Below are 13,316 nucleotides of genomic sequence, written 5' to 3'. Positions count from 1 at the left end.
TCTCTCTCTCTCTCTCTCTCTCTCTCTCTCTCTCTCTCTCTCTCTCTCTCTCTCTCTCTCTCTCTCTCTCTCTCTGCTTCTAACTGCTGACTATGGGCGTTCATACCTCATTTTCAAATCACCTTTCACCACAATCAGCTCAGCCAATCATGAAGTCTCTATCACAATTTAAATCTGTTCACTCCTCTGCTGAAAGCTGTCATTTCAGTATGAACCACTGTGGCGCTCCTCCATCTCATCCAGATCCCCAGAATCGTCGTCATCCCCTCATCACACCACCACAGACTTCATCTGGGGGATTTCTATGCCTCTGCATTAATTTAAATACCTTGTTGTCATGAAGGGGTCTTATCGCCAAATGGCTTTTCACATTCTCATTCAATGTATCACCTGTCAGTGTATATTTTTGTTGTTCACTCAGTTAAGTCTCTCCTGACTTAAATGGGTTTAAAGCTTCAAACTGCAGCTCTGACCCTTCCACACCATTGGTTTAGTTTTTCTGCCCCAGCACCTGTCACTCAACATGATGAGCTGTTAACTGGCCTGAGGGCGAGGTCCTCGGCATCTGTAAAGCTGCCACACAAAACGACCACTCTGCAATTTAAAAGGAATACTGCAGAGGTTTGTAACTGACACAGTTTCACTGTCCTTTTGTTTGTCCTCAGCATCAATGAAAAGCCTGGTATTTAGCCCCCCAAAAATGAGAATATACAGTTTCTTTCTTAGTGTTTATTTTAGGATATACTGTCTGTCATAGCATCAGAAGCACATGTCTGACAGATAACAATGCATAAATTACCTAAAAAATGCAAAGTGTGAAACTACAATAAAGACTACAAACACTATGGAAGATAGATAAACAGTGATTTCTTGGGAGAATAGTCATTTCCATGTGGAAGAGCAAAGGTTCACTGACTTATGACTACATGAGACTGTTGCTCGCTTGATTTCATTAGATTTGCTTTTGTGCTTGTATGTCAGATTTTCCCAATATTTTGTTTACATCACGAGTTCAAACCTTGTGTTAAGAAGGAAGAACTTCATTTTCTTATTTGTTACAGTGTGCAGACCTCCATTAAAAAAACTGTTCTAGTTTATTATAACTGACATGTGTCAATTCACTGACAGTGTTTTGTAATTAAAATAAATGTGTGCTCACCAAGTTAATAGTTGAGATTTGGGAACACAGCGGCGTTCGAACATGAGCAGTGTGACTATCAGACAGGTGAGAAACAAACCAACAGTTTATCCAGATTATCTAAACCCCTGAGGTTAAACTGAATGTGAGTGCACCTGAAATGTTGCTAATAATCCCTAACTGCACAGGGAAACAGTGAGGGTGCACAGCTACAGTGAGAACAGTAGGTCAAAGAAGAATCAGGAAGTGGGTCTGCAAACTGTGATGATGTTTGCAAGGGTTTGGTTGATTGTTTTACAGTTTTTTTCTACCAAATATGTTCGATTGTCCTAGGAGGTTTGAGGGAGACGGGAGCTACTCCCGGTGGTTAGCCTAGCTTAGCATAAAGACTGGGAGCAGGGGTAAACAGCTAGCATCTGTCCAAAGTTAAAAAGAACACCTACCAACACCTAAAGCTCACTAATTAACATGCTGTATTTCATTTGTGTGATATGTGCAACAAAAATGTACATAATTATAACACCGGTTAACACCCTACTTAAAATCCTTTTCCTTTCACTTTACTTTACAGACACCTGATACTTGTCTGCAGGCATTCCTTTCAGGCGACATACAGCCCAAACAACCTCCATCAATTGTCACCTCATCTGTCTCTGGTCTGTTTTTGGGTTCAGATTCTGAAACCTGACACCAATAGGGTAGGGCGGCCTGTGTGTAAGCTGAGAGAACCCCAGGGCAGATAAAAAGCTATTTAAATTAGAAATAGACCAGGCAATCAGGACCCACTGCTGCTCGTTAAACATATTGCTCTGAGGCCATGATAATAACTGAAGGTGATGTCCGTGTATCAACATTTTTATCAACTCTCTCCAGTGTTGTCCAGAAACTGTTAAAACCCATCAGTGAGCCGCACTGCTGCACTGGGTGATATTTTGCTTCATCACCATGAACATACACTGTCCTGATGAGAGATGTTTGATAAAAACTACACTGTCCAGCCTGTTTTAGGGAGTCTTTTGCATAATGAAACTGTAATTGTGTGACCCATTTTGAAAGATTAACATGAGGGGTTGTTATTATCTTATGTGGACAATATAATCATCGGCACATTATCTTCACAGAAAGGACAAGTTAATAAAAATGGCATCTTTCTGGACATCTGGGTCAGCTCCATTCACTGATGGACACCATGTGGTACAGTCAAATGCTTAAAAAAGCAAGTAAATAGACTATAAGTTGATATTACTTTTAGAGGTCGACCGATTAATCGGTGGGACGATTAATCGGCCGATTTTTGGCATTTTTTAACATTATCGGCATCGGCCAATATCCAAGTATATCAAGCCGATTATTAGGCAGGCGCATCTGTGGGCAGCCTAGTGTTGTCGTGGAACACGTGTTTGACGCACGCTGCCGCTAGAGTCATTTTCCAGCCGAGTGAGCAGCAGACCTCATCCAGTGCCTAAGGAGCTAACGGTAAGGATTCAATTCTTATTACTCCTTTATATTTAATTAAAAACTTTTGATATGTTACTGCCAACTTCGAGAAAAAACCTGAATAAGACACATGACATTCGGCTAATTTGGATCGTAGTTGAAGTTGCATTATCACAGAAGAGTTGCTATCATGTCACAATAAGTAAACAATAATTTTGCAATTACAGAGTGAATCTGAGACTTTTATTTGTTCTGTTTGTGTATCTTATATTTGAGAGGGTTGTCACTCAATGCAGAGAAATAAGTAATAAAAAAAGAGACCAACGCATTATAGGCTAGTGACAGACTGGCTTTGCTTTGCTAACGGGTAGCTACAGACAGACCCGGTGCTAATACGGCACTGGAACCTTAACGACCGTTATCTACCGCACCGAAAATCAACGCGGATTTCTGTGCTTCAGTTCGGTGCAAATAGAGGTTAAAAACCAAGCAAATATTGGCCAAAATAAATCGGCAGCATTAATCGGCCATCGGCCGACCCGGATTTCAAAAGATCGTTATCAGCATCGGCGTGAAAAAAACCATATCGGTCGACCTCTAATAAAAACTGCTAAAAACAAAGAAAGAAAAAACAAAGCAGGACAATTTAACTGTCCATATTTAAGTGCTCGATTGTGCTTTTTAATCTGTTCTAGAGATGAGCTTTACATGGAGTTGTTTGACTCACCAACCATGTTAACTAAATATATGTGTAAATATTACCTTCAAAGCTGTTCAGAAAATCATATTCTTTAACGTTTTGAAGGCTTCACTTGTTACATAATCGAGCCACAATGTTTGAGTCCAGATTCCAGCACAGAGGCACAAGCAGACAGATGATTGGGTTGTCAGCAAACCCAGTTACGTTCACACGTTTTTGCACTTAAACATGTGACACTGAAAAGAACAGAATTAACTCCAATTTTTAACGTGAATTAAATGAATTGAAGATGAATAAAACCCTGCAACCCACCTCCCCACCAACCCATCCCTCCCCTTATTTTCCCTAACTTGCATCTCCATATAACCCCAATCCCCAACCCACCCTCACCTCCACCTAGGAAAGCCTACGACTCCTCTCGCCCTCACCAACTCCCAAACCTGCTCTGTATTCCTAACCTCTTTGGTGACTATCTGGTGTCTTGGAATCAGGGTTCCTACACATTCTCCACTTCAAAATTCAAGACTTCTTTCCACCAAAAAATAACTGGCTGGATGGCTGTTCAACAAGGTGTGTGACTGTTAGCAATGTCGCTCTGTAGCTTATGATTAGTTGTCACACCAACAAGTGTCACAACAGGAAATGACAGTAGGGCTACTTGATTGGTTTCTAACTTTTAGTTGTCCAAGATTTTGTTGCAATTCCAAAACACCTTTAAAATGGACATCATTTTCAAACTTTAAAACCCTGTGTAGGAACCCTGATTGAAAGTGTCGTTAAGCTAAAACAATAGGAACTCACAGTATATGCACTGTTCCCACCAGAACAAAAGATCAACAAGGCTGTTAGGACAGAGGACAAGTTGGTTTAAGGAATGGGCTCACTAACCTCCCTCTCTCCCACGTATCTCCCCCTCTCTCTCTCTAGGTGGAGGAAGCTCCGTGGCTGGGCATGTTGGCCATGCTGCCGACCATGCCAGCCGCGCCAGCCATACCTGAGGGTCCTCCCAGAGCCGGAGGACTGTGCTTGTTAGGTGAGGTCATGTCGGGTCCACGCCCCTGGCCTTGGCCCTGGGGGGCGTGGTGGGCGTGCTGCAGGGCGTGGCGCTCCAGCAAGGTGCGGTGGGTGAAGGCCCGGTGGCACACGTTGCACTGGAAGGTGCGCTCGGCACGGTGGGTGCGCATGTGCACATTGAGCGAGCTTTTCTGGGTGAAGCGCTTGCCGCACATGGAGCACTGGAAAGCCCTGACGCCGGTGTGCACCACCATGTGTTTGAGGAGGTAGTCGCGCAGGGAGAAGGAGCGCCAGCAGATGGAGCACTGATGTGGTTTCTGACCTGGAGGGACAGGAATGTACAGACAGACATGCTCAATGAAGACAACACAAGGCAGTCGTGTCAGTACGTCTGAATCACTTTTCATATATATATATATATATATATAAAAATTTTATCAGAAAGTAATGTTTTAAACACTGAAATGGATTAATAAAATATTACCAGTAGTTTTATTACAGGTTTTGCTGATTGTTCAGGTAGATAGAAGAAGTCTGATATATGAAGCTAAGCAGCATCCTCATGTGTGTGTCTCGACCTATTCAGAAGCTTGTGGTTCAAAGCTGCAGTGAAAATTAAAGTTGCACTGACAGTTTGTTTTTGGCCACTTGGGGGCAGAGACAGTCAACAACAAGCTCACAGACACACAGACTTGAAATATTATTGCATTATTAAGTTGTTGTGGCTAACATGGAACCAGCCAGTTGCCTACGTATTTACACATCCAGCAGACACAGAGCAATGTTATCATTTCCCAACTCCTGAGAAAAATATCTGTCTTGTTAGATGTCTGCCAGCTGTTTAGTGCTGGGCAGGTAGTGTACAATGACTTTATCTGAGTTTGGCTGAAAACAGCTCCATGCCAGACTTTGAAATCAGAGAGTAAATGTGCTATAAAACCAAAACAATGAGACAGAAGGGACAGCGCTGCGGAGTTGGCGATAATCATCTTTCATTGAGGGCAACAAGGATGGATCCTGTTAGTTTCAATATCATTCATTTACTATTTCATTATACGGCTATTGAGAAGGCCTTTGAGACATTCTGTTGATGCACCTTGTCTAGGTTTGTCACTGGTAACGACCCCTTTAACATTACATTTCATTGGATTCATTGTTTAAATAAAATAATATATTAGAGTCAGTGTTCAAGTGAATTAAAGGAGTACTAAGTAGGGGTGTGACAATATACTTAGCTCACAAGATTAATTAATTCAGTTATAAACTTCTGGACTTTAATAGCTCCTGTGTTTCAGCAGGTTTTCTGCTCATGTTCAAAACTTTCTGCACATTCAGAATCTCTCCCACATATCTGTGTTCTCTGACATGTCCAGAAAAAAAGTCCTAATATTATAGGACTAACATCAGCATTTAAATTCGGCCCTATACTCTGCCGTGCATATTGATCTGCTGATATGGTTGTATCCCTTTAAGACCGTCTCACAGATACAGAACTGGATGAGACAACGAGGTGAAAACCGAATAGACTGAAAACACTTCTGATCAGCATAAACCTCACCACAACTCCACATGTTAACATCAGCACCTTGGATAAAGTGCAGCTCACAGTTCCAAACAGAACAAGTTTCGCATCAGTTTTTAGATGTTTATACTGCAAAACTCTACCAGTTGCGTTACCACTCGGACACAAACTGGCTGTGACAGTGCAAGGAGGGTCCACTTTATTACTTTCATGGTGTACGCCGGTGTCGCTTCAGTTGGGTGGAGATGATTTACGCAACGAGTCGATGTTATCAGTTATATGTTGTTGTTTTTTTAAATTGATGTGTGCGTGACAACGTGTCAAAAGTTTTAATTGTGCAGTATAAATCTCGTCAAGTTTTAATGTCGCAAGAAAAAAAGTAAACGCATAATAAAATGGAGAAAGAGGCATGTCTTACCAGAGTGGATGAACATGTGCTTGCTGTAGTTCTTCCTGGAACGTAAAGATTTGCCACAGTGCGTGCAGTCGAACGAGGTCTCAGATCCCTGGGAGGAAGGGGAGGGGCCTGCAGAGCAGGAGGAGGTGGAGGGAGGCGGGGCCGGAGTCATCGGCGCCGGGGGTGGAGCCTGCTGACTGGGCTCCGTCCCCGCCATGCTGTCAATCCCACCCATGGGCCCGCCCACATAGAACGGAGCTGGCTGCGACTGGCTCACTGGGTACTGGAAAAGAAGCTGAAAACAATGTCCACTGTTAGCCCTCTCATTATCATTACTATTACACATGCATGTTTTTCCTCCTTTCCATTGTAATGGTTGAGATATCCTTTTTTTGGTGATGTGCTGTTTTGTTTATTGTTACTTTATAAAAAATTCTAAATCAATAAATAAAAAGATTTGCTAAAAATTATCATCTGCAATTTCATTATATTTCATGTCATAACTTAAATTCAGATGTGTTTCTACCCATGTTTTCATTAATGGCATCTATGAAAAGTACATTCATGGTACTAATAATTCTAATATATAATTTGCATTTATGACCCTGTCATTTAAATTAAAGCCATAATTTTAAAAAGCTGTTTATCATTCTAATAAAATTAATGTTGACAAAAATTTAATTATAATTCAATTAGTTCAGTTTACATTTCCACACGGTCATGTGTCTACTCTACAAAACATCAAAAGCAAATGCAAACCCTCCTTTGCACTTTCATTTTCAAAGACACTTCACCTGTCAATCAAACTGTGTAGGTGGGGGTTTGAAAAAAAAAATAAAGTCCATCACACTTTAACTGAAGCTTTCATTTGGTTTTCTGGTGTTATCTTTGTTTCATTGTTCTTTTGTTTTAGTGCTGCATTGCGTTAAATTCTGCTCTCCGTCAATCACCTCATCATAGCAAAAACTTGAAATACAGTAGATGTCTCAGCAGAATGAACTTTACAAAGCATTCAGGTTTGGAATTGAATTACTTTATCCCGGTCTTCTAAGATGCTGTGAATGCCATGGGTCCAGAGGGTAAACCAGTCACATAACTTTCCATTCAGTCGACCTTCCTTCATTCATTTAAGCAATAGCTCACGACAGGCCGTGGTATACGCTTATTATATCACAATTAAGGGGCGCTGTTCGGCCCGACGCGAAGCGGAGGTTATGGTTAACCTATCTGCCCCCCAACAGTTAAGGCATAGAAATGTCTATAGACAACATACTCACCTCCTCTCTGTTTGAAGAATTACACTCCCTAAGATTATAATACTGGTTGTCTAAATTAATGAACCCTGTATTATGTCTTTATGTGTTCCTACTGCCAGCATTTCTGTTCTCAAATTTTAAAACCTGAGACTTTTCAGATTTTTTTTTTTAATAAAGACAAAATAGATTTTTTTATATATGTATATATATAAAAGGCGATATAGATTTTTCCAAGTTAGTTAAATACATCAAAGGATCATCAGCAAACAAATTAAGTTTATATTTATGTTCGTCTATACGGACACCTGCAACTGCTGAATCTTGCCGGATTCTCACTGCAAGCGGTTCTACTGCTAGAGCAAAAAAGGAGAGGGGAGAGGGGAAATTATATAATAATTTCTCATTTCTCTAAGACTTTAAACAAAAAAGGCCATTCAAGACATTCAAATGCTTTGACAGCAGCACCAGACACCACTGGTATAAATCTATTTAGCATGTTGTTTTATGCCAAAACATGTTGTTATCTTTCTAATGGACCCTGTATGATTAATTGCTATCAAATCTGGTAAAACCTCTACTAATCTATTACTAACAAGTTTAATTATTATGTTATTACCACATATAATTAAATGTATAGGTCTAAAGTCTGATGATGTTTCTCCAGACTTACCAGGTTTTTAATATAACAGAGGTTGTAGTTTAGTTCCAGAAACATGTATGCTTTAATTTGAATGAATAAGAGAGCCAACTTGATCCAAAGGAGAAGGATATGGTGTGATTTGTGATATTCGGCTATATAAATAAAACCCACTTCACTTTTCTTGTGTAAAAAATAGGTTGGGTCTCGTACATTTTTACCCCAGAAAAAGAGTTACTGATAAATGTATTAGTCTTGATTAATGCATTTGAATCCTCATCTTTTATAACTATAGTTGTTTTGGCTTATATTCATTTGTGCTGCTAAGTACTTGACCAGTTTATCTGCCAATAAATAAAAAGGTTTATTTGAATTTAATCTATAATTATTGTCCCCCTTTAAAGTTAACAATTCATAATCTTGTTTACATTCAGACAATTTACCTTCGAATTGGAGCTTCAAAATCTCTTTCTTTTCCTTTGCTGAGAAGGAAATCTCTCCTCTAATGTATCCCCGAAGAGCATCCCAGATTTCATCAAGAGTAACCTGGCTGTATTTATTTTCTCTTGGCACAATAAGACAAGACACCGGATACTTATCTGATATCACATTTTTATAAATCTACGAGACCAATAGATTGTTGAGTGCACTTCAATTTTGATTTATGTTGGTTAAAAGACAGCTCTTAAAAAATCAAATATCCGTATAAACTAATAGCGATGCAAATGTTTGTAGAAACATTTTGTTATTGTAGTACAGATTAAATGTAATCACGGTGTGTGAGACACTGAGAAGAACACTCACCTGGTTGTTGATGGACTGTGTGGTTGGAGGGGGAGTCAGAGGCTTGTTGACTCTTCCTCTGGGGTTGAAAGCCATGGCCTGAGGAGGCTCACTCTGGGGCCAGAAACTCTCTGAAAACACCCCCTGCTCATCGTAGAAATCCTGAAAGAAACACACACACAAACAGACATAATTTAAGATCCCATCTCAAATATCTCAGATATGAACAATCTGACGAGACCAATTCCTGTGGTTTTGGCTTCAGTTTTAAGATTGATGATCAAACAAATCTACAACTCTCATGTTTATTAAAGCTCTCCTTTGTAAAGTCTGACACACACAATGTATACTGAGACTCTACTGAAATGTCTTCAAGGCGGATGCTGAACGCTTACCTTCTCCATAGGTGTAGATCCTGCCTGTCTGTGCTCTAGCTCCTTTGTGTTACATGTGTTCACCTCAGCAAATGTAAAGAAACAAATACCTAACTACAAATTTTTAGTGCTCCACTGTGTCTCCTCTCATGAACAGACATGTACAGGACCACACCCCTCATTATTTGCATTTACTACCTATTTGTTATTTCAATCCAATATACCAGAAAAAAAGAGTGAAATGGGTGGAGTTCGTCTAACATAAAGGTCTTTTTTAATTAAATATCTGAAACATCAAGGCACTTCATCATACCGATAGACTGCTGTTAATCCAATAAACTGAAATGAAGCAGTTCTGCATATTTAATAGTAAATGATCTGTATTTGTATAGCCAACTGCTCATCAGAAACAGAAAATTAACTCACTGGGAGCAATTTGGGGTTCAGTGTCTTGCCCAAGGACATGCAGGGAGTAGTGGATCGAGCTAACAAACTTCCAGTTAGTGGACGATAGCTCCCCTGAGCCACGGCCGTCCCATATTAATTTGCAACACTGACCAAAATTGGTCTTATCAAACCCATTTCCACCTGGTATTAACATGTGATCTGTATCTGGCCCTCGTCCTGCACATTGTAGTGGTCAGACAACAATCTTCCGAAGCAATGCTGCTGTGTGGGCTCTAATCATTTTTCCCTGCTGAGGATGGTTTTGAAGGACAACTTGAGATATCCGAAGAGGCGGAATTAGGCGACAACATGTTGGGTTTTTCTTAAAAAACTGTACAGATGTCATTTATATCTAGCTAAGATCCAATCAGAGTGTGAGCCAGACCGCCTCCAGAAGTGGTCTGGCCGATCTGATCACATCACACTGCAGTACATCCTGCGTGTACTCACATTAACGTTTTTCCTTATCCAGATCAGATCATTGATGGGGTCAAACAGATGTATTAAAGAGATAACTATCTCACTAAAAAACAAGATTTGCATCATGGTATATTTCATCGTACTTATATTATGTTATAAATCCAAAATGATTTTTAGAATAAAACAATCTCGAAATAGTGGCTGGTTACTTCTCACAATCATAATTCATTTTTGAATAAGTTTTATTGGCTAACATGTGGAGTCATACTAAAGATAAACATGTTGTGTATAAAAACCAAGAGGGTCAAATCACGGTGTATAAAGATAAATATTTCTGTAAAGGCACATAATGAACTGTAAAATAGTAAACCTTCTTTCCTACAAACGTGTTACACACACAGCAGTGAAGAGCAAATATTGCGAGCAGAACAAGAAAACTACTAGACAGAAGATTAGATTTTTTCAAGTAGTGTTAGTTAAATTGATGATCACATGCTTTGCTTTGCATGAAAAAATTACGCCTTAACCTCCTGAAATGACTGGGTTAATCCATTTCCAATCTGACTTACTCTGCAGCACTCTTGAGAAAACTGACAGCCAAAGCTGAATCCTTATGACTGTGTGGCAGATGTTCCTTGTGTAGTCTGCAGGGTACAGCAGGCTGCGGCATAAATCCGCTCCACCATGTTTTTCCCTCTACTTACTTCAGGACTTGTGACAGAAATGCTGCGAATAAATCTAACACAATAAGGTAATTCTAAAAGTTTTGCTTCTGAAGCAAAATGTTAAAATGTCCATTAAAATATCACAGAGAAAACAAAGATCAACACTTCAAATCTGCAAGATCTTTTATGCTCTGAATGCTGTCTTTCCGCAAGCAGTGGTTGATAAATTATTAAAGTGTTAGACAATCTCTTATATGGTTTTACCAACTTTCTTTCATCAGTTGGTCTATTTCATTGGCTCCCATAGCAGCAGCTCACCTCTGAGTTCAACTCACCTGTCCGAAGCCTGCCATGGATTCCTGGGAGGCTTCCTGCTCCCCATCTCGTCTCCCGTCCTGCAAGGTATACACAGTCCCATCTGTGTCCTGAACCCCTTCATCTTTCACTACTACTCCCTCTCCTCCCAGCACCTAGAGAGAAAAAGATCCATTTCAATTTTGAGTAATAAAAAAAAAATAATAATAATCACGTTTACAACAGTGACAGGAGCTGTAAGTATAACAGCACATTGACCCGGCTACAGCCCCTTCAAGCAGGTACTAATGAGTTTAACGACCTACAGTAAATATGCAGAAGTCCATAGAACATCAACAAGGCAATTACTGCTGAAGTTAAGACGAGAGCCTCTCTTCGATTGTGCAAAGTGCAGAAACATATCAGCGATATACGCCAATGCAGTGTGAGAAGAGAGAACAGCAGAAAAAGAAAGAAAAGCAAACCGTTGCAGCTCTGCATGCCTGAAAGCTGTAACCATGGCAACCCTTCCCCTTATCCCTCTACCTGGAGTCTTAGCGGCTGCCTCTGCTTGCGGCTGTGGCTCGCCCCCCTGTCTCTGTCTCCTTCTCTTCCCCGCTCTCTCCCGTCCAATTCTTCCTCCTCGCTGTATCTGTCCATCCCCACCAGGTCATCAGAGAGGTCAGTTGTGTTGCCGCGGAGGCTGTCCCTGCCGATGCTGTCCACACTGCCCACACCGGAGCTGCAGCCTGCCGAGAGGTTCCCTGTGCTACTAGTGCTGCCTCCGTTGGCCGTCTGCGCCAACAGGTCTCGGAGCTTGTACCTGACGTCCTGAGTACAGCTGGAGTTCTGCTTCATGAGTATTGCGCCGGCCCCAGAGCCCAGTCCGTCACCGCCACACATGGAGCCAGGGCCCATGTCGCCCAGCGCCATCAGACTCACGGTGTTGGCTTGCTCCATCGGGCCCGGGCCGCTCTCACTGACACTAACGCTGGCACCCCCCAATCCCCCACCCATGTTACTAGCCCCGCATTCAGCCATGAAGTTAGAGAAGTTTGCGTAACCTCCACCCCCACTTGCGGCACTAACAGAACAGCTTCCACTGCCGCCTCTCTCTGTCCCTTTCCCCCCACCACGCTCTTCTTGTTTAGGGAGAACTCCTCCGAGCATCCCTCCTCCTGCTGCTGCTGCTGCCGCCGCCGCTGCTGCTGCACTCGCCGCCCCTGCCGCTGCCTTCCTCTGAGAGATGATCTGGGTGCATTCGTCAATGACCGTCTTGATCTGCAAGATGCTGGCAGCAGTGAGGATGCAGAGGGCCTGCGACTGCAAAACCACCAGCGAGCCGCTGTACATGAAATCCACAAGCTGCTTCACGGTTTCGGCGGGCACCAGTGGCGGCACAGAGATTTCAGAGTGACCCAGCAGCAGCTTGTCCTGGAAGAAGGGGCTACCAGCTGCCAGGACGCAGGCGTGGGCACGTAGTGAAGCATCATGTATCCGCACGGTCACATCGCAGAAGAGGCCCTCGCGCCGCTGAGTGCGTAGGGCTTCCAGAACCGACTGGCTGGAGTTGTGAAGGTGGATGTAGTGCACAGTCTCTGTGCCGGGTGTCATGGCGGGAGGGGGCGAGTCGCTCGGGATGGGGTGGGAGTGGGGATGGGGGAGGGGGGGGAGGTGTCTGGGGTTTTGAGTCAGCTTGAGGGATAAGGAGGGCAGGGAGGGAAACGGGTACAGTGCATGGGCCACGGTGGGTCCTCGTCCCCTCAAACAGTCATGAGTCTGATGGAAGTTTTTCAAACTGCTGCTGTGCGGTGGTTCAAGTGTGTGAGGAGCTGCCTTTGCTGTCCTGAGTGAGAGGGACGTCAAGCGGGTTATTTCCACCAGCTTCAGTTAAAAACCTGTTGGAATAAATCTGAATTTTAATATAATAATAATAATATATAAAATTTGTAAAAAATAACCAAAAATGTTGATAGTAATCATTTAAGTTATTTATGAAGCAAATATGACAAATATTCCAGCTTGTCAAATGTAAGGATTTGCTATTTGTCTTTGCTTTGAATTTTGGGATGGACAGTTTTCACCATTTCCCCACATCTGACATACAGTAAAATAAATAATTTCATTAAATAAATCATCAACATATTATATGAAGCTAACACAGTTGTAGCCCTGATTTGTTTCATTCCACGCAGCTGTAGCTGAAGGTGTCAGAGGAGACAACTAATTAGC

General features: G+C 41.9%; 1 protein-coding gene across 6 annotated transcripts in view; it reads right to left on the bottom strand.

Moving 5' to 3' along the window:
- Nucleotides 1–13,316, bottom strand: part of zbtb45 (zinc finger and BTB domain containing 45) — a 33,680-nt gene that overhangs the window by 19,443 nt on the left and 921 nt on the right. For 2 of the 6 annotated variants that reach the window (XM_046047434.1, XM_046047425.1), the window contains exons 2-6: nucleotides 11,631–12,982; nucleotides 11,126–11,260; nucleotides 8,906–9,046; nucleotides 6,230–6,503; nucleotides 4,270–4,611 (exon numbers count right to left, since the gene is read on the bottom strand). In XM_046047434.1, coding sequence (XP_045903390.1) covers nucleotides 4,270–4,611; nucleotides 6,230–6,503; nucleotides 8,906–9,046; nucleotides 11,126–11,260; nucleotides 11,631–12,698 — 1,960 coding nt within the window. In that variant the 5' untranslated portion in view covers nucleotides 12,699–12,982. Of the gene's footprint in view, nucleotides 1–3,679; nucleotides 4,612–6,229; nucleotides 6,504–8,905; nucleotides 9,047–11,125; nucleotides 11,261–11,630; nucleotides 12,983–13,316 lie in introns of those variants that run through there. The other 4 variants (XM_046047388.1, XM_046047397.1, XM_046047407.1 and 1 more) reach the window with 2 other exon arrangements.

This window comes from Micropterus dolomieu, linkage group LG01 (assembly GCF_021292245.1).
Source record: "Micropterus dolomieu isolate WLL.071019.BEF.003 ecotype Adirondacks linkage group LG01, ASM2129224v1, whole genome shotgun sequence".
In the NCBI taxonomy this organism is placed as follows: domain Eukaryota; kingdom Metazoa; phylum Chordata; class Actinopteri; order Centrarchiformes; family Centrarchidae; genus Micropterus; species Micropterus dolomieu.
This window is presented reverse-complemented; position numbering and strand designations above follow the sequence as displayed.